Source organism: Cryptotermes secundus, unplaced genomic scaffold (assembly GCF_002891405.2).
Source record: "Cryptotermes secundus unplaced genomic scaffold, Csec_1.0 scaffold931, whole genome shotgun sequence".
Taxonomy (NCBI): domain Eukaryota; kingdom Metazoa; phylum Arthropoda; class Insecta; order Blattodea; family Kalotermitidae; genus Cryptotermes; species Cryptotermes secundus.
In genome coordinates, this window is record NW_019732382.1 from 1,157,266 (window position 1) to 1,182,129 (window position 24,864).

At 37.5% G+C, this 24,864-nt stretch overlaps 1 protein-coding gene across 10 annotated transcripts in view; it reads left to right on the forward strand.

Moving 5' to 3' along the window:
• LOC111867656 overlaps positions 1-21,632 on the forward strand; it is a 39,773-nt gene extending 18,141 nt beyond the window's left edge. For 7 of the 10 annotated variants that reach the window (XM_023857684.2, XM_023857685.2, XM_023857681.1 and 4 more), the window contains 3 exons: positions 1,512-1,737; positions 5,524-5,674; positions 17,750-21,632. In XM_023857684.2, coding sequence (XP_023713452.1) covers positions 1,512-1,737; positions 5,524-5,584 — 287 coding nt within the window. In that variant the 3' untranslated portion in view covers positions 5,585-5,674; positions 17,750-21,632. Of the gene's footprint in view, positions 1-1,511; positions 1,738-5,523; positions 5,675-7,984; positions 9,482-9,595; positions 9,756-17,749 lie in introns of those variants that run through there. The other 3 variants (XM_033752759.1, XM_033752760.1, XM_033752761.1) reach the window with 3 other exon arrangements.
• Positions 21,633-24,864: the final 3,232 nt, after the last annotated feature.

The window sequence follows — 24,864 nt, forward strand, 5'->3', positions numbered from 1 at the left end:
TTACTGGAGAGTGATCAACGCCATACGATTCGTGAGCTGGCCCAAGAGACAGGATTAGCGCATATGACTGTGCTTCACATTCTGAATGCCTGGGCATGAGAAAAATTGCATCACGATGTGTTCCGCATGATTTGACGGAAATGCAGAAATGGCTACAATACAACGCCGCTCCTAACCACTTGGAGTGCTATGAGCGCGAAGGAGAGGTTTTCTTACACCATGTCATTACGCTGGATGAGACATGGGCCAAATCGTATGAGCCACAGATGAAACGCCAATAGAATGAGTGGCGTCATTACAGGTCACCACGAAAGTCAAAAGTTCATCAGAACCCCAGCAGTGTGAAAGTTATGATGATTCTCGTGTACGAGTACGACTGTGATGGTGTTGTCCTAACGCATACCGTTCCCCGACAGCAGACTGTCAGTGCCCAGTATTACTATTCATTTTTTGAACACAACCTGCTACGAGCTTTGAGAAAGAAGTGGTGACACTTTCTGCAGAACCCACTCATCATTTTGCAGGACAATGCTCGGCTGCATGCAGCGAAAGCTGTGGCTGATTTGTTCGATCGATGGGGCTGGGAAGTGCTGTACCATCCACCATACTCCCCGGACTTAAGCCCTTGTGACTTCGACTTGATTCCTAAGATGAAGGAACCACTTCGTGGCATTTGCTTCAGAACTGTTCCAGAGATTCTTCAGGCAGTAGACCGCTCCATTGGAACTATCAACACAACAGGCACTGCTAAAGGTATCCTGTGACTTCCACATCGCTAGCAATGGGTTGCACACAGTGCTGGTGACTACATTGAAGGACAGTAAAACTTTGAAATGTGCATCTATTTTGTATCAGTTGTAAAAAAAAAATTGCCACTATTAAAGTTCCAACCTTCGTATTTCTTCCCATGCCTCTTGACTCATAATATGTGAACATTAAGTACGCGAGAAACAGGGAACAGCTTGTATTTTTTTCATATATCCACCTTAATGACTTTATGTGTAAAATCATGTTGCATTACTGTGTATATTTCAGTACAGACTGGATTACATAAATGAAAATCTTAATGATATACTGTATAAGCTACTATGCAAATACCATGTGATGTGGAATATTCTTGCAGGCAGAATCATCTGTTGTATATAGTGACACAAATTTTATAAAAAAAATCTGTTTGACAGCCTCTGTTATATTCTGAATCATTCTGTTGAAAGTAAAGCTTGAGGTGTAAGTATCATTATTCCTACTGGATGTAAGAAGTATAGATTATGAAAATGTTTATTCTGGTAATAAAGCTTGAGTAACATGGTAGCTGTAAGTAAGTCTCTGTACAGAAGACTTTTGTTCTGTGGTATGTGTATTTGGTATCTCAGTAGATATTCAGATGTGTCTGAACAATATTAATGAGAATCAGCAGTGTGTGTAAAAAAGCAAAAATGGTGGAGACAGAGAATATTAAATCATGTTGTCATTACATAATTTTTATTAAGTGGACAATTGCTATGCTGCAGAATTTGTACCACCACGGTCTGCACAACCATTTTTACCCAAAATTCCCCGTGATCTCAAATTGGACTACTTTGTGAAAGTGATCACAAGTGAGGGAAGAGTGATGGTGGGACGAGTCCGATATGTTGGCTTGGTTTCTGGCAGTGCTGAACTGCATGTTGGTGTTGAACTGCCACAAGATACGGGAGATTCAGATGGTGTTTTTCAAGGACACAGGTATTTTGACTGGTGAGTAATTATTTATGTTATTATTATGCCAAAACTAGGAGTTACATGAAGTCATATTTATATTTTATTAAATTATAATATAAAGATGCTGTAATTGTTTATAAATACTGTCTGGAAGGATTTGCATGTTTAGTCATAGACTGAAGTCAGTGACTGTTTTGAGAATAAATTAAATATCTAACTGCATGGAGCTGAGCACTTCTTGAGAAGCTGTCAATTGTGCAGCTACTCGAGAACTTCCCAGCATTTAAGGAACCCGACGGTTCATTACACCATGTTCACAAGAGCCTTCCACTGGTCCCTATCCTGACCCAGATTGATCTAGTCGATACCACTCCATCCTCTCTCTCTATGATGTATTTTAATGTTGTCCACCCACCTACATTTTGATCTACCTAGTTGTCTCTTTCCTTCTGGCTTTCTCACCAATATCCTACATGCATCCCTCTTTGGCCCATTCGTGCTACATGCCCAGCCCATCTCATTCTCCTTAACTTGATCATTCTAATTATATTTGGCAAAGAGTACAGGCTATGAAGCTCCTCATTATGCAGGTTTGTCAAATTTTCCATCACTTCTTCTCTTAGTCCAAATATTTCTCCTCAGCACCCTGTTTTCAAACACCCTCAAGCTGTGTTTTTTTCCTCAATGTCTGAGGCCAAGTCTCACATCGATACAGAACCACAGGAAGAATTATAGTTCTTTGTATTCTAATGTTCATGTTTTTAAAAGAGCAGATGAATCAAAATTTTGATTTGTTGCTGTCAATCCCAATTAGCTTAACCTTGCCACATTTTCGAAATATCTCTGAGCTATATTGGTGTCATCATTTTGCTCTGCATTCTGGTGACAAGACAGCAACACATACTTAGTTTTCTCTGTGTTTACTTCTAGACCAGCTCCTTACTAGTGTCAGTTAAAGTTTCCGTGTCTTTCTTTATGGTATATATGTGTGTTTTGAGAGTATAAAAATTTTATAAATTAAAATGGTACAGAAATTACAACTTTGTACTACAAAATATTAAACTTTGGGTGTCAGATTTGTTAGCATATTACCTAATCTTTTCTGTACATACTGTTCATAGTTTATTGAAATTTGGAAATGAGGCATCAGATCCAATAGAATTAAGATACTCTTTGATATCATTTCAGTTAACATTCACATGTATTTGTACATATTTATTTTTAAGTGTGTAAGTGCTCTTTGCTTCTTTTTACCCATGATATTTATAAGATGTATCAAATAGCAGAAACAGCAACCAGAATAATGAGACTGGAAAAGTTGTACTCTGTAGTGTATTACACATAGTTACCAACATGATTCTCTGAAATTCAGAAACATAGGAATAATGAAATCCAAGTTAGTGGAAGTTTCCTATATAAAATTTCAACAAAATATGCTAGAGGGTTATGGGATGCATGGAAAAGTCTGTGTATGACTTTATGTAAACCAGGCTTTGTTATGGATCAGTGTGGCTGATTTAAACTGCCCAGAAACTTTTAGTGGAAGTCTCAGATATCAGATTTTAAGAAAATCTGTTCAGCAGTCAGATGCTGGTTCAGGGTCACAGACAGACATGACCACCACATAAGGCTTTCTTTACTTTGTAAAGAACTTCTAATTGATTTTGACAGGAAACACATGAATGTGATTTTCCTAGCTCACATATATGACGAACACTTACTATTGTAACACATTCATCTTGTGTGGGTGTGGGCCTTAGTCTCTCACCCTGAATGAAAGAACTGGACTGAGAGTTTTTGAGAACAGAGAAAAGTATTTGATGAAAAATAGAGAAAGTAACAAGAAAGTAGAGAAAGTATACTTAATAGAAGAGCTTCATAATTTGTGCTCTTCACAAAATATTGTAGGAGGATGAGATGGGCAGGACATACGACATGCATAAGAAGATATAACATGCATATAAACATTAGCAAGTAAACATGAAGGGGACAGACTTCTTGATAGATGTATATTTAGATGAAAGTGTAATATTAAAAGTGATCGAAAAGAAATTTGGGTAGTTAAGAATAGGTCCAGCGGCAAGAGTTTCAAATGATGGGAAGTCATAATGTTTTAATTATCACCATGAGAAAATCATAATTCCAAAATATCGTTCTCTATAGGAGATAGCCCATTTCCTGAGCTTGCCAAACAATCACATTTTCCTGTGCCAAGTAGGCAGATGGAGCCGCTGGAAGGGGCAGAAGCAAAATATAGAAGCTATTGTTCATGAGGTCCATATTAGCCATGGGTCGTTTTTCAAGATCATCCATGATGAGTTACACATGACAAAGGTTGCTGCGTGTTGGGTGCCACAATTGTTGACACCAGTTCAAAACCAGCAACAGATAAATGTGGCAAAGAAACTTTTGCAGTTGTGTCAAGACGAAAAGGTGAAATTTTTTAAGCGCCTGATCGTGATGGATGAATGTTGGGTCTATCATTATGACCCAGAAACCAGGAAATGAGCAAGCAGTGGAAACATGCAGACTCGCCGCCACCAAAGAAGGCCAAATCCCAGCCGTCGTCAGGAAAGGTGATGTTGAGTGTGTTCAGGAATCGATGGGGTGTCATCATGACTGAATACATGCAAAAGGGCATCACCATCACTGGCAAATACTACTGGAACCTTCTGAGAAAATTACGGGAGGAAATCAAGAAAAGGCGACACGGAATGCTGGGAAAAGGTGTGCAACTTCTTCATGGCAACGTGACGGCTCATGCTACGACAACACTTGCAGCCAGTTTTGGATATGAAATTCTCCCCCATCCACCATATTCAGAGAGATCTGGCACTGAGCGACTTCTTCCTCTTTCCATGGCTAAAGAAGCCGCTTCGTGGTGAATGATTCCAAGACAATGACATCATTTCTGCAGTGGAGGACTTCTAAACAGTGAAAATGAGACATTCTCTGATCAAGGTATCCGGCAGTTAATACATCTTTGGGGAAAATACGTGGCCTTGCAGGGGGCATATGTAGAGAGGGACACACACATACAGTTTCTTGCACCTGTGTCTCTGTTTCTTCTGGGTGATAATTAAAATTTTATAACTTCCCCACTTAAAATGCAGGAAGTGCCCTAATTGTTTGAGCAACTAGCAAGTTCCCAAGAAGGAAGTTGCTTCATGGAGTTGGCTAAATAGAAGTGTAGGCTTGTTTTATATAGAGCTGCCCTTAGAACACTGATGTAATTCGCTGTTGAATAAACCATGTTGCTTGCTGGGGTTTTTTTTTAATGTGACAAAATGTGGGAAGGTTAACTTGCTTTCCATGTACAAGAGCGCTGTTTCTTGTCTTCCAGGAGACAGCATAGAGAGATTGCACCATGTTGTGTGACAGCTGTTGGAAGAGTAATAAATTCTTCTTAGAAACACAAAGTGCTCAGGACTTTTCCACATGAGATGCATGCTTGCAGCAAGTCTGATATTATTGTCACGTGTATGAGTGACTATAGGTGGGGTTTGGATTTGTGACTTGATTTATTGCCCACTTATACACTCATGACTTGTGACTACACTTTACAGATCACTGACACACACAGGCTAGTGTCCTCAGTCTATTGCAGTCTCCACTAGCCTTTTCCTGGCAACAGATTTTAACATAGGAGGGAACGTGTTCATTTGCCATTGTTACCTAGTAGCAGATCTACATGCTACAGTAGTTTCTGTGTAGAGCAGAGTCTGTGAATATTTATTGTACTCTTTTAGGACAGCTTTTATAACAGATTTCACTATACCTGGCCCCAGTGTTTCCATTTGATACAGAATATGTGGGTTACAGTGACCCTGACCGGGCAGTGTTTGTACCCTTCAAGAAAGTGGTCATGGCCTGGAGCATCTGAGTCCAAAGTCTCGCACTTGACGTGACAGCAACAACTTGGATCATGCCTGTGTTACACATTCCCTGCATCAGGCACCTGGACACCCTATCAGTATGTATTTCTGTATCATGTTTATTTTATTTTATTTTGGTAATGTTAAATTTATTTACATTATGAATAATGTATATTAATCCAAATATGTACTGTAATGTACCTTTCCTGAATGTTCCTATTACAGTTCTCTTATTTGATGACACCTGAAGTACAACATGTAAAATATATTTATGTATATTATTTTAGTATTTCTTAATTATTTCCTTTTTAGTTGTTACTGTGCTGTGACACACAGTTTGACCCAACCAAGACCAAAGGTATATTCTTTAGAAAACATATTTTGTGATATGGTGCTTATTTCAATGTGATAGAGGCTGTCATATCCCCTGGTGGCACTCGTCCTATCTTTCATGTACATTTTGTACCCGTGTAACCAGTATGGTTGTAACAGTCAATTCATTTTAAAACATAAGGAGAAAATTCTCATTCTGTTCACTTATGACATAGGTGAATTGAACAGTTTAGTGTAGAATAGGAGAAAACAGTGTATGGAACTTAAAGTGCAATAATCATTTTGGGCATTGTTATAATTGTTTGATGTTTATTGGAGGATATTGATGTATATCAATAATCAATTGCATTGTACTACAGGGTGATCATAAAGCACTGTACCCAACAGCATTGGTCTTCCTGATGAAAGTTGGGTTTGATATTAATTTTTGAACATAGTACATAGGCTATGCACTGTGTGTGGATAATATTATACTGCAGCATCCCTTTGCACTGTGTGTTCTAAATTAGGACTTGCACTTCTCATCATCCCTGTGCAACTTCATCAAAGTATTAAAATTCACACTTCAAAAGCATTTGTCTCTTTTGCATATTTGAAGACTACATGTTTCAGCCCAACTAGCCATCATCAGATGTACAAGTTCTAGGGGAAACTGCTGCCCCATTGCTACACTTTGCATTTTAAAGGTGTAAAATACTGTCACGTGTTGGGTATATAACGCGACAAGTAACTTCACGCCGTATTGGATATAGCGAATTTTATTTCACACTTGCTCTTACAATCTCACACTTACTGCCATCGGCAGTATCACAAATACCAGACTGCAATTAACTGGTTACTCTTTCTCTAGTAACTGGCTCAATCCTCACTGTCTAATCACTCACTACTAACTGACTGACTGACTCTTGAATAGTCTTCGCTGCTCCTTATTTAGCTTCGTTACGGACAACCCAGAAAACAGTTATGTAATAGGCACCACTGTTGCGTAACGTCATGTTTGCCGATAGCCTAGCAACGCTGTCGGGTGTTGTTTACTGCAGCATAGCAACTGCGGCATCTCGTGTTACATCACTGCGGCAATGGTTGCCTGGCACCGCCGCTCCTCTGCCACGTCACCGCAGGGAGGGGAGTGTCTACCGAGTATTGCACACTGATGGACGGAGTGGGAGTATGTGACGTCACTCGTGAGATCACAGAGTTCACGCAACCCCCACCTCCCGCTACGCCATTTAAAAAAAAAATTAAATATGATGCCATAACTGTTTTGTTGTGTATATAGCCAGTTGTGCCGACACATGTGGTTTTTTAATAAGCGGAAGAGGCCAGTGCTTTTGAAGTATGAATTTTAATATGTCAGAGAAGTTTTACAGGGATGGTGAGAAGTACATGTGCATATTTACAATTGTGTGTGGAAGTGTTATGAAAACAGCATCTGTTCTATATCTTACATCAGTTCATTTTTAATGAAATATTAAGCAAAGAATTTCAGTAACCTTGTATCTGTAATAAAGCACTTCTAACTATGAGGGTTGTTATGATTGAAGGAGTAGAGACTGTTAAGAACCGCCATTATTTGTCTGGTGGACTGAAAGTAAAACATCCCAGAAAACATTCATGTTGCTCTCACGTAAGACTGATTGTTATCAAATACATTAAACAGGAGCTCCCAGATTTCGTTTTCATGAGGAGTTCAACAGTACAATTTGAGATGCCTACATTTGCATATGATTCAGATGTATTAAACGTATACCCAGGTTACACTACTTTTGTTGTTATATGAGATTTGAAGTTTTCATGGCAGCAGAGATTCATATTGTGCTCTCTTGAAGTATGAGACTGTAGTTTGGAAGTGGGTACCAGCACTTTAGAGCAGTGCACTGCCTCCGTTTACAGGGTAGAAGATGTACATGGTATGTTTGCCCATAACGTTGGCACTCCCTAACCAGACCACACTCAACACAGAAGACCACATTATGAATACTTCTGTTGATATTTCAAGTCTCCTAAACTTGCAAAATATAGTGAATTGGAACTTTTGAAATGTTCAGTTGTGTTTGCTGTTTGGTGTATTGAAGGATGTGTCAGCTTCGTATGTTGTATAATCTTACCGAAAATAATGAGACATTAGCAGAGGAGTGTGGGAAGGTGTACATTGGACAGACTGTTCTGTGGAGACCGAGGTTACAGAATATCACCATCACATCTATTGGCTGGAGAAGTCAACCATGGTGGAATACAGCATCACTGTGGGTCATTGTATTCTGCTTAACAACAACAGTATCGTGATCAAGAAGTCCAGGCACAGGGACCAGCTCATAATGGAAGAGACAGAGACTAATCCCCACCCTAACAATGTGATCAGGGAGGATGGGTTCTCCCTGAGCAGGGTGTGGAAGCCTGTAATTCACTCAGCGAAGGAAAGGAAGAAAAAGGCTTTTCTAAGCACAAGTTAGTTACTTACTCTTTAAATGATTCTACCCTCCCCAGACTTTGAAAAAAGAGCTGACTTCTCACTTCCCACTTCCCATCCATAGGGAGCCCGAAAAGGATGGTCCCTTTCCAGTTCTCAATTTTAAAATTTCCCTCAAGTGAGAGAAACTTACAGGGGCTCAGGAAATGGCTCTTTTGTCATAATTTCATGTTTCCTCTTGATGACACTGTTGTACCCCAGGAAAGGGCTGTTTTTTCTCACATTCCAGTTTCTTACTTGTGACAGGAAAAGTAGTGTGCTCCCTTAAACAACCTTTTACTCCTACCCACAATTCCTGTTGGCCCAGATTGAACTCCATTTTCTTACTCCCATCCCTTGGGCCTCAGTCACCACTGTCTTTGCAGTCTGCCTATGTAACTGAACCACTTCCTCAGTCTACACACTTCACCCCAACAGATGGCAGCAGCATGTTCCTTGAGAATGGTAGTATCTGCCTACAAGACTACATGGTGTCACAAGCCAGAAGACCACAATCTGAACATTCATAGCTACGAAACATACAAGATAATGTTTATGTGAGTGGTGTTCCATAGCTCATTTGTTACGGTGGCTGGCTATTCAACAGATCCACTATGGTAGTAGTTTACACAATGGAACCCCCATTTAGCATCACTAAGTTTTAGGTTTTCCCACATTCACCCTTCAATTTTAATGATCCCAAGTCAATAAACTAAGCATTAAATTACTTCTCTAAAAGATTTTCCTCAGTTCATTGTTCAAGTCCACTGGTCCCAGAAGAAACCTTAAATAGAATTTCACTGTACTGAGTTTTAGCTATCACGTGTGTGTTGTGTCATATATAATTTTTTTTTTAATTTATATTAGAAATGAGGATACAGCTATCATCTGATACTTGAAGGAAATGCATATCAGTCATTAGACCATTTCATTTTGAAATAAAATCAAAATAATTTGTAAGAACCTCATTATTTTGCATGTCAAATTACAGTACATCTAAGAAAAACCGTCCTCAGTGTGGATGTATCCTCCCTCTTGTTGGAGGATGTATTGTATTTGAATGATAAATTCCATAATATACGAGGGTTGAAACTTTAATAGTGGCAACTATTTACAACTGATACAGAATGGATGCGTGTTTCGAAGTTTTACTGTCCTTCAATGTAGTCACCAGCATTGTGTACAACCCATTGCCAGTGATGTGGAAGTCATAGGATGCCTTTACCTTTTTTGATAGTTCGAATGGAGAGGTCTGCTGCCTGAAGAATCTCTGGAACAGTTCTGAAGTGGACGCCATGAAGTGATTCCTTCATCTCAGGAATCAAGTTGAAGTCACAAGGGCTTAAGTCCAGGGAGTATGGTGGATGGTACAGCACTTCCCAGCCCCATTGATCAAACAAATCAGCCACAGCTTGCCATTTCTGCATTTCCGTCAAATCATGCAGAACCCATCGTGATGCAATTTTTCTCATGCCCAGGCATTCGTTCAGAATGTGAAGCACAGTCGTATGCGGTAATCCTGTCTCTTGGGCCAGCTCACGAATTGTATGGCGTCGATCACTCTCCAGTAATGTGGAAAGAGCATACAATTCTTCTTCACTGACACTAGGATGACCTGGCCGACGCATGTCTGCCACATTTTGGTGTCCCTCGTTGAAGGCTTTTACCCACCCTGCCACTGTTCTGTAAGGCAATGCAGATTCCCCGCAAGCCTCTTGAAGACCTTGATGACACTGTCGTGCTGTACGGCCTCTGGCACATTTAATCTTTATCCAACTCCTTTGTTCCTGTTTCAAAAACATCGTGACAACACTGCATTAGACCGCCAGCCAGCACGAGGCTCTGTTCTTCTCGTCACTGGGCATGAGCATGATGTGGGAAGGGGGAGTCCATTTGCTCTGAGGTAAGGTAAGTATGTAACTAACGTGTGGTATAAGCGACATTATTTGGTTCGTTGCATGGCGTCTCTACAGCAGTGTTGCCACTATTAAAGTTCCAACCCTCATAGCTTGCAAAGTTTTGGCAGAGATTGAAAATATCTCTTGTTATATTGCCTCTTCCAAATCACTTGCATTGTTTAATATTAAAAATTTTGTCCTTGAGATATCTATAAAAAGTGACATGGGTTTAAATTTGAACAGAACATCTGCTTTTAACATAAGGAAATCTGTGTTGGATTTGAGGTTCTCACAGTGGTGACTGTGAAGAGTGTGATAATTTGGGTGTAATGCTGTATAGTTCTTTACAAACCAGAAGATGGTATGCCTTATTATGAGGAAACCTGAGAACATTCTGAGTCAAAAAATGGAACACAGTACCAACTCAGCTGTACAAGGACTTGAAGCATTTCATTGACAATCATTCTGCTCAACATTAAGGCAAATCTGAGAACTATGTCATGAATAAACATAGGTTGAAATATGCCAGTGCTGAAAAGTGGACACTACACTGTAACTCACTGAGGATATAAAGGTTTGGCATTAAAATCTAGATTTTGTAAAGCTCAACAGTAAGCATTATGTTTGTTTGCATAACCATTTAAATGAAAATGCTCTAAATTAGAAAACCATATTCCATTTAAAATATCTGTTTCATTCTCAAAAAAGTCTGACAACTTGGTTTAAAACACTAAATATCTGTGTTTTCCTAAGTCACCCAAAGGCTGAGATAATTACCTTGTGCAGATACACTGTTGTCAAGAGTTTTGCTCATTGTGCTGCAGCTTGTTCAGTTGTGAAAGATGTGAAGCTCTTCTTAAGACCTGTCAAGTAATTTGTGTCTGGTGTCATCAACCACAACAGGCATCCACTTGGATGGGCAGCCAGTATGACCTTTCCACTAATCAGGTACATGCCTGTTTCAAATTCTAGATGGAATTTTGTTTTTGGTCATTTAGGTAAAGCAAATTCTGTGCAATAACCACAGAATTTTTTTTTTGTAATATGCTTTTACAGCAAAGACCTTCTTCTATACATTGTAGGCTGCCATGGTTTTGGGGGTTAAAGTGGTGCTATTCTAATGCTGCCAACCAAAAATTAAAATTTTAAGTTCTGAAACTGCATTGTTTAGAAAAATACAGATGACATGGTTCAACAAATAAAAATTCACCTCGTACATTTCGTATGCAGTCTTTGTTTAACCACATCTTTAATTGATTTTGGATAAGGTAGAAAAGTTGTCCCTGTGCTTAACTAATTAAGCAGTATGCCATGAAGATGTATGGGGGAGTGGATGTATGGATCCACATTTTCTTGTCCTCGGCACTAGCTGGAGGTGAGTTATGGATGTGGGATATATTACTTAATGAAGCTGGTGTTGGTATAGGTGAAATTTCTATTTTTTTACATTAATTGCATCATTATATTTTATTGTAATTACTGGCATATGTGACATCATAAATCTGTGCTTCCATACTGTAGATAAATTACCTTTGAGGAACAGAAACAGGTTACTTCTAGAACAACATTTTTGATCTCAGGCTGGACATTTTATGTTGGTACAGTGTGGTCAAATGTTATGAGAATTAGAAAGAGTGTGATATAAAAAAATATTAATGAAGTCTCACTTTTGAATGTGAAATAATGTGAATCCCAACAGATTCAGCAAGAATCACATATATGTTTCAAAATTTGTCTTGAATTATGTGAGGTCATCAGGAATGCATCATCGCATAAAATGTGATTGTGCTGTATGACCATCCTGTATCTGTTGTGGTTGTACAGATGCTGACTTGTGTTAGCAAGTTAGTATATAAAAAGAAAATTGGTCAGTGTTATGGATTAAATAGTATATTCCAGTATTATATTCATACTGTAACAAAGCTGAAATATTCTAGTGAAATAAGTTAGCTTTATGATACTACTGTGTGCTTTGGAACTTTATGTCACTGACCACAGAATTCAACAGATTCTTCATTGGTGCCACATTTGGTTAAAGTACTCGTGTTAAAATATAAAATGTGCATAACAGTAGCTTTATCATAATGTTGTGAATGACTCCTTTATGCTCTCAGATGATATTGTTTGTAATAAGGAATAGAACTTATGTCAGTGTACTATTATAGAGCCATTTTTCTCATCATATTGGTTGCTCTGATCCATACATTCCATATGGTGCTGCATTAGTACTTATTTCTAATGACTCTACCATATAATCAAAGCAGATCATAACCATATTATCAAACTTTCAAGTGATTATGTCCAACATTACTGTTTGCAAGGACTAGCAATGACTGGGTAGGTGTGCTGTTATTCTGAGTATGGTAAACTTGTAGTTATGTGATACCCAAGCACCCAGAAGTCTCTTCCAACCTGCAGAATTTTCAAAGAAAATTTACTGTTTTCATAAAGGTATTCAAAAACAAATTTGCAATGTATGTATGTTCATCCATCATGTGATTGTTCTCCAATCCACTGCTCTCACCAGGACTGATTGTCCTCCCTCATGTGGGTCATATTATAATACAGGCCAGCTTAGTTTGTGGTCACAATTATAGTATCTTTCATGTGTCAATCTGCTATGGAAATATTATAATATTAGTAATCTTTTTTCATCTTAAGGAAGTGGGGTGCTCAAAAACAGGTGACAAAGGAGAGGTGTAAGACAACTTAAGTGCTCTCCATCTCCTTGGATAGCAGCACACACACTGGTCACTTTCAAACTGTTCTAAACTTTGGAGTTATAAGGCATTCTCTTTAGCCAGATTCTGCAGTTGTATTTCAGGGTATATCATTTTAGTAAAGAAATTCAAGGTAAGGAGTGTGAACAGTTCATATGTGACAAACAAAATTAAGATCTGTACTGCTGCTTTCCCCTGAAGGTCTTCCATTTACATTGTACTGTTTTAAAGTACTTATTTTGTGAAACAGGAAATTAAAGGAAGATAATTTAGTGTGTTATTTGGAAGTATTTGAGTGATAGGTTTACATCATTGTTTTTCACAGTTTGATGTTAATGCTTCAGAACTTTTATATCAAGAAGTGTTTATCCTTATTTTCTTCAAAATTAAGGATTATAGACATTGACTCAAAACTGCTGTTATAAATCATAAATATATTTTGTTCACAGAACCATCCTTCTATCAGATATTCATTTTTAATGTAACTTCAGTTAAGTTTTACTGTGCTACAAATTACAGGCATAGTCTACCTAAGAAGGAAGATTGCTTATGAAGCATGATATTTCATTATGATTATGGTCTTATGGGTGGTGCTGTTAGATAGGGACCAATATTTTAGAGGACCCTGCTGCCTTCATCTTCAGCATAGAAGAATGGCAGTCTTCTGTGCAGAAGATGGAAGTAGCAGGTTCCTCCAACATATTGGTTCTGCTGCCTGCATCTTCAGGGTAGATTTGTGACAGTCTTATGTGCTGAGGATTGAGGCAGCAGAGTCCTCTGAGCTTTTGGTACCTATCCACCAAACTACATGGCTTCACATCTGTGAAGACCTTAATCTTAATATACACCACTAGAGAAGCTTAAATCTCCCTAACTTCATCCCAAACTAAAATCACTAGCCATGAGTACTTAATTAATTTATAGGCTGTTTTTATCACAGTCTTACTCTAGTTGTTTTCACTCGTTCCACAGTGATGTATTTTAAGATCTCCAGACACTTTACTCTGTCTGCATTGAGAATTCTAGTGTAGGGAAATATCATTTCATGTGTTTACTAATGTATGACATATTTCAAGTTCTCTAAAATAAGTAACATTGTATGTGGTAAGACATTGTGTGGCATATTACAAAAACATACAGTACATTTAAAATGGCTAGTCAGGTATTTGTTGTATTTTGGTTCTACCTTCACAATACACAGAGTATAATGTATGAAAATATTTTAAAATTAAACAGTGACAATTTTATATTAAACAGAAATAGCCTGAGAGATATATTAAACCATTTCTGCATATCTTGTAGGTGTAGGGTAGGTCATATTCAGTGGGAGTATAATGCTATATGGTGTGCTTCTAATTTGCTATTTAAATGAATGTAATATCAGTAAAGAAGGCATCTATATACTTCACACATACTGTGGTTGGTTGAGGCACTGTGCTACAGGCTGGAAGGTTTGAGTCCCAATTAGTTGGATTTTTTTCAATTTACCTATCTTTCCAGCCGCACTATGGCCCTGGGGTCAACCCAGCCTCTAACAGAAATAAGTACCATGGATCTTCCTGGAAGTAAAGGGTGGCCAGCGCATAAGGCTGACAACCTCACCACCATCTATGAGCTGATAGTCCAGAGAAAATGTGGGAGCCTCAGTGTCTCACAACCCTATGGGCCTTCATGGCCTGTTGCAGGGATAGCTTTACCTTTTTATCTTGCTGTGGTTGTTTCATTTATGCCGTGGATTTTAATTAACTCTTTGACTGGCGTGAAGGGTATTTAAATCCCACCCCTGTCCTGGCAGGCCCTTTAAACCTTATGTCGCTAAAATGCATGTAGTTACTTTTTCCTAAACAACTTCAACAAAAATTGGTTTTTAAAAACGAAATTTTCAGGAACTAATTAAAATACAATATATTATGCAATAAATTCCTTTCCATACCTCTTTATTAGTTTTTCTTCGTGTGATAAACATTGAAACATGAAAGTTTGCAGAGAGCCACACCACAGCCTGCACACATGATACTTGTTTCTTTTCTAACCTTGTGCTTAGCACTCACGCGACACTTTCTCAGGGCACCATTCTTCTTATTGTTACTGGGAGGAACATGGACCATTTTGTGAATTTTCAAGCCACCCTCTAGACGATTTACTGGCTCTTTCACTGGTGGCCTTTTCAAGGTCGAGGGCGGAGGCGTGACTGCACTCTAGTCTGACGCAATAAATTCGTCATCCACTTCATTCCTTGACTTTTCTCCCTCTCCACACTGTTTGTTTGGTTCAGTCATTTTTCTACACAGTCCAATATAAAATCTTTGAATCTGTAATTTCTCTTCTTGTATTTTTCGTTTGTTGTGTTCTTTTTGAATAGAATGAAACTATTCAACCGCAAAGACATGTTTTGTCCATACCATGGGTGTGAAATAGGGGCCTAGTGGACAAATATTCTTCAATTTCAGGGCGTTTGTCGATTCCTGTCATGAACACAATTCCTAAGTATGTCCAGATTTCATCTGATGTGACATAATTGTAATTGTGTTTTCGAGAGTGAGGAGCTAACTCATGTGTGTTGAAGTGCTGGTGAGCATAGCGATTGGTTTCAGTTGTGATGTGATTTACCAAGTCGTCATCCAGAAAAAATTTTAATCCATGAAAAGGGATGCATTTTATGTGTTATATCAATTTTGATCCCGAAACTATTAGCAAATGGAAATATTGGGGGTACAATGTCTCCGTACGTTCATGAGATGGGCGTGTCAGGCACCGCACTCGTGGTAGGTAAATGTTCATGATTACTGTCTTGTGGATCATTGTCTATCACTGTATTATTGTCACTATCAACTTCATCCAATTCAGGAATCATTATTTCATCGCCACTATCATCATCAGAACAAATCTCGTTCACAACATTTTCCAGCTGGTCTGTAGGAACACGAAGACACTTGCTGCAAGAAGACATGGTGAAACTGAATGAATGTGAAATATTTTCTGACCTTTTCCTTCTCAGAGGGTTCTGACAGTAATATAGACCCCCACAAAGTTTACAAGGGTTCTTTACAAACATGCACAAAAACTATCATATATATGTCTTTGGTTGATGAGTGCCAAGAGAGCAAAGAAGGGAAGAGATTGTCAAAGCGTTAAAACACGCCAACGCCAGGGAATGGCTGGCATCGTCCGGGCGTTAAAACACGCCCGCGCCAGTCAAAGAGTTAAAATTAAGCTCAAATTATATTCATTCAGTCAGGGTTGCTGTTTTCTTCAGAGTATCTGAAATGAGTTTTCAAAATATATCATTGAATGTTTGCAACAGACGAAATAATTCTCACAGAATTCAATATTTAAGCATTCCTTTGTATTTGGGATGATAGCTGTCACAGCCTGCATGATACCTTATGTATGGCAGGAATGCATTTTCTTGTTCTGTTTACTTTTGAATTGTAAACCGTTGAAAAGTGTGTCAGTTGAGTGGTCTGAAGAACAACACTGGAGTGAACATTAAGAATTCTTGTGTTGAGAATAATGTACCTTTTTCCTCAGTCTTAAAATCCACTTTGTGGTGTATCATTGATCTGATCTAACTCCTTGTCCTGTAGTTCCATGATTCCAAACTATGGTCATCTGTCTTCACACAATCTATCACCATGGGTGTTCCATCTTTACTGTGCATACAGCTGTGTTACTGACAGTAGGTTTGTACCCTGTGTCAGTATTTCTTTGTCTGACCATATATTTATGTATCCAGATAAAGGATTTATTGTTCTCTTTTCTGCCACTTCTAATCCTCATTTGTTTTTGTTACCCACTGTCCATATGTGACTTATTATTTACCAGTGGTTTAATGAGTATTTAAATTGTGACATGATGCCTAAAAGCCAGAATAGTTCATCGCTAGATAATGGCTCACTATAGCGCATATCTGCAGCAATGAATAATACGCTAGAAAGCAGAGAGTTGCCCTGGAATTAACACACATTTCATAACAATGGGCAAACAGAGAATAACAGAGGAAGTATTTAAGATGGTGATCTATGTTGGGTTCACCTCCAAGTTATAAAAGGGGAATATGTAATTGATTTGAGCATTCAGTTCAGGAGAGTTCATTCGTCAGAAAGTTCAGTTATTCAGTTGTGTGAGTATTCAAAAGGCAGTTCAGTAGTTCACATGTCATCTGTGGAGTGTTAACCAGTGGACAATGGCAGCTGAAGAAGTGACCGAATCCTCAATCAGAACCAAGTCAGTCACCATGGAAGAAAAGACACTTGTCCAGTAAGGGATAGAGTGAGTCTTAGGCAGTCACTGATTGTGAACTGTTATAATTGATTGTAATTGTAATAGAAGCATCAGTAATTACAATCATGCAATCCAGAACCCATTATTATTTGTCACAGAATCACAATATACTGACAGATATTTGATATTTTGCATTATTTCACCAGAGTTTGTGTAATTGAATCCATTTATATGTAAAAATATTTTATTTTCCAAATATATCTTGACATCTGGACTTCTTAAATTTCATACATGTTCACCTACTTGTTCTGTTTTCTTATCTAGTAGTTTTTCATTATTTGAGTTCTTTCCCTGTGAAGGCAGCTCTTTTTATTTTATTAATAGAAGTTTTAGTATCACATTGTTACATTATTAAATTATGTTTTAAACAGTATAATTATAGAATATACCCCAGAATGTGTCTATTTCAGTCTGTGCCTCAGTTGGCATAGTGACTAGGCTGTGGGCTGGATGACCAGCAGGGGCAAGATATTTTTCTCTTTTCCACAGCATCCAGACCAACTCTAGGTCCCACCCAGCATCCCATCCATTGGGTACCAGGAGCTCTGTTCTCCAGGGTAAAGTATACATAGAACTGTATGTCCACTCTCCCAGTTGTCTTCATGGCATGGCACCTAATTAGGCTTGGGGACAGCTTCAGTTTTTACAAGGTAGGAGTGTACAACAATAATGAAGCAGGTAAATTTCGTAAGAATTTCAAAGCTTTCATGAACATGTGATTAAGATGGTGATTTGTTTAATTTTAAAATTTGTGTCCTTTGCAGCTCCAGTGGCCCAGGGTGAAAGATATTGGGCAGTAAAGTATTTATATATAATAGTTTGCAGTTCATTGCAGCTTTCATGAAAGTTTTTTTATTACTTCAAAATCAAGGTCTGAATTCCAGCCTTTGTTCTTTGGTTCATTGCTTTTATTAGCTGAATGTGCCCAGATGGATAAGTTAGGTTTATAAAGATACTCATAAGGTACACATTATTTTTAAGATCTAATCCCTAACATGTAATTCATGCACAGTCAGATATGCATCTGGAAAATTCACTGAAGGTAAGCAGAGGAAATTTTATTTCCGAATACATTGCTGCAAGTGAATGCTAATTATAGATGTTAAATCCAAAGCATGTGGAAAAATATATCCAAGTATACTTGTGACTTTGATACTTTCAAAAATTGTAAATATTATCTTTCAGTTGATGTTCTGTGTCAACAATGAAATATGCATATGGAAAAAGAATGAAGTACAATCATTCATAAGGTAAGCAGAGAAAATACTTCCCACTTAATGAAAAGTATTGTTGTCTTTAATAATTTTCTTTTATTTCATGATTAGCATTAAGCCATTGAAATTTCAGTGGGAAACTACACTACCCACAGGTAACTCTTCATTGATCCATTTCAGACAAAATTATTGTATTGTGAACAACTTCTATTCATTTGGAGCTTCCGGCTTAGAAATATATGATAATCCAGTTTGAAGGATGGCAATATGCTATCATCATCATCATCAATACAGTGCAACCATAAACACTGATTTAAGATTCTCACAGTGATGCTTGTGTAGAGTTGTGTCTTCTGACATATAGTGCTGTATAGTCCTTTGAAAGTCAGTGCTGCCTGCACAGCAGTATATTCCAGGAGATAGAACTCTTCATAAATTGACTTCTTCATTCAAATTAGTTTTCAAATATAACCATTTTATCTCTTTCTTATAAAAGTATTATACTTTATGTGCTTGAAAGTAATGACTGATGATATATAACGTGTTTTGAGTATATGGGCCATATATTATTTGATAATGTATGCCTGTTGACGGGGTAATAATGCTGTACCATAAACCATGTATTTCATTGTCACTCTCCAACAGTACCCAATTGTATATTGTTATTATACTCACAATGCAAATAACATGATGTTATTGGAGTAATTACTAATTGGTAGCTTGCGATCCCATATGGAAACTTTCCATTGCAACATACTGCTACTCTCTTTCTTTATATATATTTAAAAATTATTTTTATATTTTTGATAAGTTCATTTCTTCATGTTTTACTTTCTATCATATCAGGATCCATATTGAAAACTCTTGTGCCGGTATGTTATTCGGGGCCGTCCATAAATTGAGTTGCCATGTTTTAAAGCTGAATTTGAAGATGATAAATATATTATCTATGAAAGTTAAGTATTTTGTAAGAGTGTTTATAAATTGGTTATTAGTGTGAGCAGTGGGGACTGAATATGGAATTGTAACTGCTTTGTATACTGTATTCAGCTTTGAAATATGTAAATATGGCAAATGTTGAAAGATAAGTAAAAAGAAATGTTCATAATGAAGATAGCAGTTGTTCACTGCATAGTAAAATTGTTAGTTAAGACTTTATGCTCCTTCAATACATATCATTTAAACTTTTGGAAATAATACATTATTTTATTATATTAAATAACCAAAGTATTGCAATCAACCAGAAAGTGCATTAAGATACCTTTCTTTGTAGTGACTGAGGTACTGAAATGCAAATTAAAACTGTTACATTACGTTGAATTATGCTATACTATTAGTTGTGAAATAGTAACTGTATTGAGAAGCTGAAAATGTGAATTCAGTATGTGAAGGATATGTTGGAGAACCTCATAGGTGATTTATGGGCGATCCCATGATTTAAATGTGCTGACAGATATACTAAACCATAAATGGTTTGGTTTTGCAGCTACAATGCATTTAGTTTTAATTCTCTTGGGTTAATTAATGCTTAATATAATTAGATTCTATAAGTCATTGTCTTTGCAGGTGTATACTTTTACAGAAATTAGTTTTAAACAGTTTACAAATGGAGTCAGCACAATAATATGATTTGTAATGTATTCATAATATTATGTGGCTAATGTAAGTATATTGTTATTTTCATGCAGCAATTTCAAATATTGCAGGGACCATTTATTCAAATACTCTAATATTTTTGATGTATTCTTCACTCATCTAACTGAAACTAAACCTGAATATTATAATATGTCAATTGACTAGTCCAGTGTGATTTTATTTTAATTTGCATCTTCAATCTTAATTCAAAGAATGTCTTCAGCACAATAAAATATGTTACCATTACACTGTTGAGAATATTGTCACTGTATGTGTGAACTGTTACTGTGGTCTCCAGTCGTTACAGACTTGTGAATCAAAATCATATTAGACGTTAAAGCTATTAAAGTTAGACTAAATATGGCCCTTAGCACTCTTTTATTTTATCTTCCCCAACCTTAATAAATGTTTTAAGTTCTGTACATCAATGCACTGTACGTGTTTCTTGTTGAGAATTGGTGGAATGATGTCATAGAAATCTATTTCTAAACTGATATCTAGAAGAAAAGATTGAATTTAGCTAATGTTTGTTTTGATATACCAGGCTCAGTCATGAGTGATGCGAGCATGGCTTTTATACAGACATCATAGTGCTTCTTCTGGGATTATAAAACTTTGAATGATAATGATTTTTTAAGTTTGGTTTTGCTTGAATTATTTGATTTTGTAAAAGCATTTGTTAGCAGTATGGTTTGTAGGATAATGTTGTGAATGTGTTTTACTTCATTTACAGTTATCTGAAGTATTAAGCAATTTCATTTGTATTTTGAGAATTTCTCTTCTCATGGTCAGTTATCATTTGAGAACATCCTGGGCCATGCCATAGCTCAGGCAGTTAATCACTGGCTTCCCACTGAGGTGACTCAGATTTGGTCCACATTCCAGTCATGTGGGGTTTGTGATGGACAAAGTGGCATTGGGCTGGATTTTCTCCATGTACTTTGATTTCTCCTGCCAGTTCTCATTCCAGCCAATGCTCCATATTTGTCAGCACTATATAGTCTTGATATGGTGCTGAAAGGCTCATTAAGTAAGCAACCTAAAGAAAGAAATAAAAAGAGGGAACATACTTGACGATTACACCAGCTTTATAACTCTCCTGATCGTGTATAGAATTGTTCTTGAAGTAAGGCCTGTGAACAAGGGAAACCTGCATACATTTCTAAAGTAAGAGGTGTAATTTTTCATGCCTCTTGTCAACATGTGAAATAGATATTATGCTGTCTCCACATAACACAACCAGTATTGTACATACACTTATCCAAGTTATGTACAATGTGTCAAATCTACAGCACTGGCAACATGTTTCAGCCTTAAATATGGCCATCTGCAGGCTTTATGTCCTTTTGTATGAACAATTATAAAAGGCTACAAGTAGGATTATGGTTGTAATAATATATTACAATGAAATTATAGATATGTTTCTGTTTGAAATTTAGAAAAAATTGTATTTTTACCAGGCAGTGTATTTATGTGTTCCTTATGGTACTCAGAATAAACATCAGTTATTCTTCTGTACAGCATTAATTGGTTAGTCTATAATGTTATATTTTACAACACTCGCAGCTAAGAAGGGAACACACATCACAAGACGCGGTTTACACAGAAAATAAGAAAAACGACCCTGTAGTGAACGAAACACATACAAGTTTTAATTAAGACAAATAAGGTGAATTATCTTAACAAGTTTTAGCGAGTGTAAATTTATCGTAGTTGACAAACACGGACTTTTTAAATGGTTGGTGAAAACATATGAAGGCAGGCAATGCAATAGATTGACGTAGTTGGGACACCTGATGATGGCACTGTGTTGCCGAAACATATTGTGAAGTGACAGGTGAAATTGTGTGCACTACAAGACGGCCACTGTATACATATAATTGGTTAGTCTATGTAATGGAGACTGTGTGTGTTCTCTGAAACCGATCATCTGGTTAACGCTATGCATGGAAATAATCACTGGTTCATTGCACAAAACATACAGATACAGAAATTGTTCCAGTATTATAAAAAATGAATATAATACAGAATTTGTCATATTCCTTATTGTAGGCATAGTCTAATAATAATGATAGAAATAAATATGTAAATGTGACCTTTCTTGAAGACAGATGGGGTCATAGGAGTCTTTGAATGGAATAAGAATATATATTTCCCAGATTCATTCTTTTATTTAACCAATAATGTAACATACTGAGTATGTCCCACCACACACCATGTAACCATGTCCCAGTTTTGAGATTGCATGCCTAACAATAGAAAGTGATGCACTGTAGATAGTATTGTATCCATGTTCTCTGCTTGGCTCTGAGCTTCAGGGACATAGGGCACATCTTAAATAAATACTTACATGAAATTAATTAGTTGAAGGCTTTCAGTAAATCAGTGGCCCAGATTGTCCAGAATGGCTCAAGATGGCTTAATAAGATTGTCTAGCATAACGTTTCATCAAAATCTTCATGGATATTGCTTCTGACGTTTGACCAGCAGATAGACATGGTAGAATACAAGGGAAGAGCATTATTTATGGTTTTTTAAGTACTGTTGATTTTCACCTGAAGTTTTATATTTATATCTTGATACTGCTATTCAAGCTACATTTCCACTCATCTAGATTAGGGCCAGAGCTATAAAGATTTGTCAAATATTTAAATTTATACAAAGAAGAATCAACGTAAGTTGAATGTATGGTTAATGATGACCCCCCTAATGTTTAGAATGTGTTACATTTAATTTTATAAATACCACCATTATGACATACCACAAGTCTCACATGACCTGACATGGGATTGAACCTTGACCACTGCGGTGGGAGGCTGGCAACTAACCGCCTGAGCTATGACATGGCCTAAATACATTCTTTTAAATTCCTTTTCCAATAATGCTTCGTGTGCCTCAGATATATTCATATATTACGCTTTTCTGAACTGATGCATTATTAGAATTTTGAAGAATCTAATTTCAAACTTGTATTTTTAAAAGGAATTTGTAACAAAAGCTTTTATTATTGGAAGTCACTACTCTTGTTAAGTGAGGCAGATAAAAAAAAATATATCCCTCCAAATAATTCTGTTATCCTGATTTTTCTTGTGATTTTCATCAGCAAGAGTTGCCAGTATAAATTATCATTGAATATCAATGAACACAGCCTTCCTATACAACGTTCTGTATTATTCTGTATTCTGTCATTTTCCTAAGTATTTTTTTTATTGCTAGTGGGTGGGACTAAGTTCCTAGTACTGCGGCCACTTCTGGCCTATTGTACCAGACCCAGATGATAGGTGAGGGTGATTGTGGAGCAGTTGGTGGAATGAAGATTGACGGGGAAACCGAAGTACTCGGAGAAAATCTGCCCCAGCACCACTTTGTCCACCACAAATCCCACTTGACCAGACCCGGGATCAAACCTAGGCCAATGCGGTGGAAAGCCAGCAACTAACCACTTGAGCTAGAGTGATACAGATATAAAATGCTGTTAACTGTTAAGCAACACAGCCACCCTCTAAGGCGTTCTCAGTTATCATGATGTTCCTGTTGACTTTCTTAAGCAAGAACTACCAGTATAAATTATCATGTACCACGGCCTACATATAAGATGATCAATGGGAGTGCATACAAAGCTTTGGTAGGAAAAATTGAAGAGAAGAGACCACTAGCAAGAACAAGCCATATATAGGAGGATAATGTTGAAATGCATCTTAAATATGATGGGAGGTTGTGGACTGAATTAATCTGGTTCAGAATTCGGACCAGCAGCAGCTTGTAAGATTTAAGGCTTTCGCGGCGGTGACTGTGAAGAAAGCAGTCTTCTGGGATTTGGCACCGTGTATATGTGGTGTTAACCGACGTTTCGGAGGAACGTAGTCTGCTTTTACCGGTTCTCACGGTCTCTTTGCTTGCAGATTTCTTATATATTTTTTCTTCTACCCTGAAGATGGAGGCGATACGTTCCTCCGAAACGTTGGATAACACCACATATACACGGTGCCAAATCCCAGAAGACTGCTTTCTTCAGCAGCAGCTTGTTAACACAGTAATAAACCTTTGGGTTCCATGAAATGCTGTTAATTCCTTGATGAGTCAACCAACTAGTAACTTCTCAAGCAGAATGCTGCTCCATGGAGTAGTTAGTTATCGGAGAGGGTGGGTTTCCCCATGCACTGAGACCTATATTGGTCCATTGTGCTTCCCTCTATGATTTCTACCGGTACTGGTGCTTGCCATCAGTCTCGCCCAGCCAGCGAGCTTAGAAAGAGCTAATCTCAATCCTTTCTCACCTGAAGACGGAAACAGATCCAGTTTCCGAAACGCGTCCTCTATTACCTAAAATTCCAGACGATGGAAAAAGTCCAAAACCCCAGTAATTCTGTGTGTCATCCACCATCGTCAGAACCATTTAGAATCTACAAGTGAGACGTGCATCACACGTCGCCCATAAAGGGCTGTACTCAATAAAACTTTCAGATATAATTCAACTATGTAATTTGTGCATTATAATAAAGTGTCAAATGTTTGTGCGATTCTTGTCTTTGGTTTGTGGACTCTGTTGTTGGAGCCAAGGCCCTCTTAACGACCCTGTGAAAGATCTTCTATTCACCGATGTGAGCTGGAACCCAATACTTCGAAGTAATTGTTATACGACTTATTTAGAGCAGCTACGTCCAACTTAACCCAACTCTGTGATTGGAGTGAGGTGAGTGAGGCGGAAGTGCAGTTACAGTTGTTTTGGATTGAAAGTAGGTAGATACTCCAGTA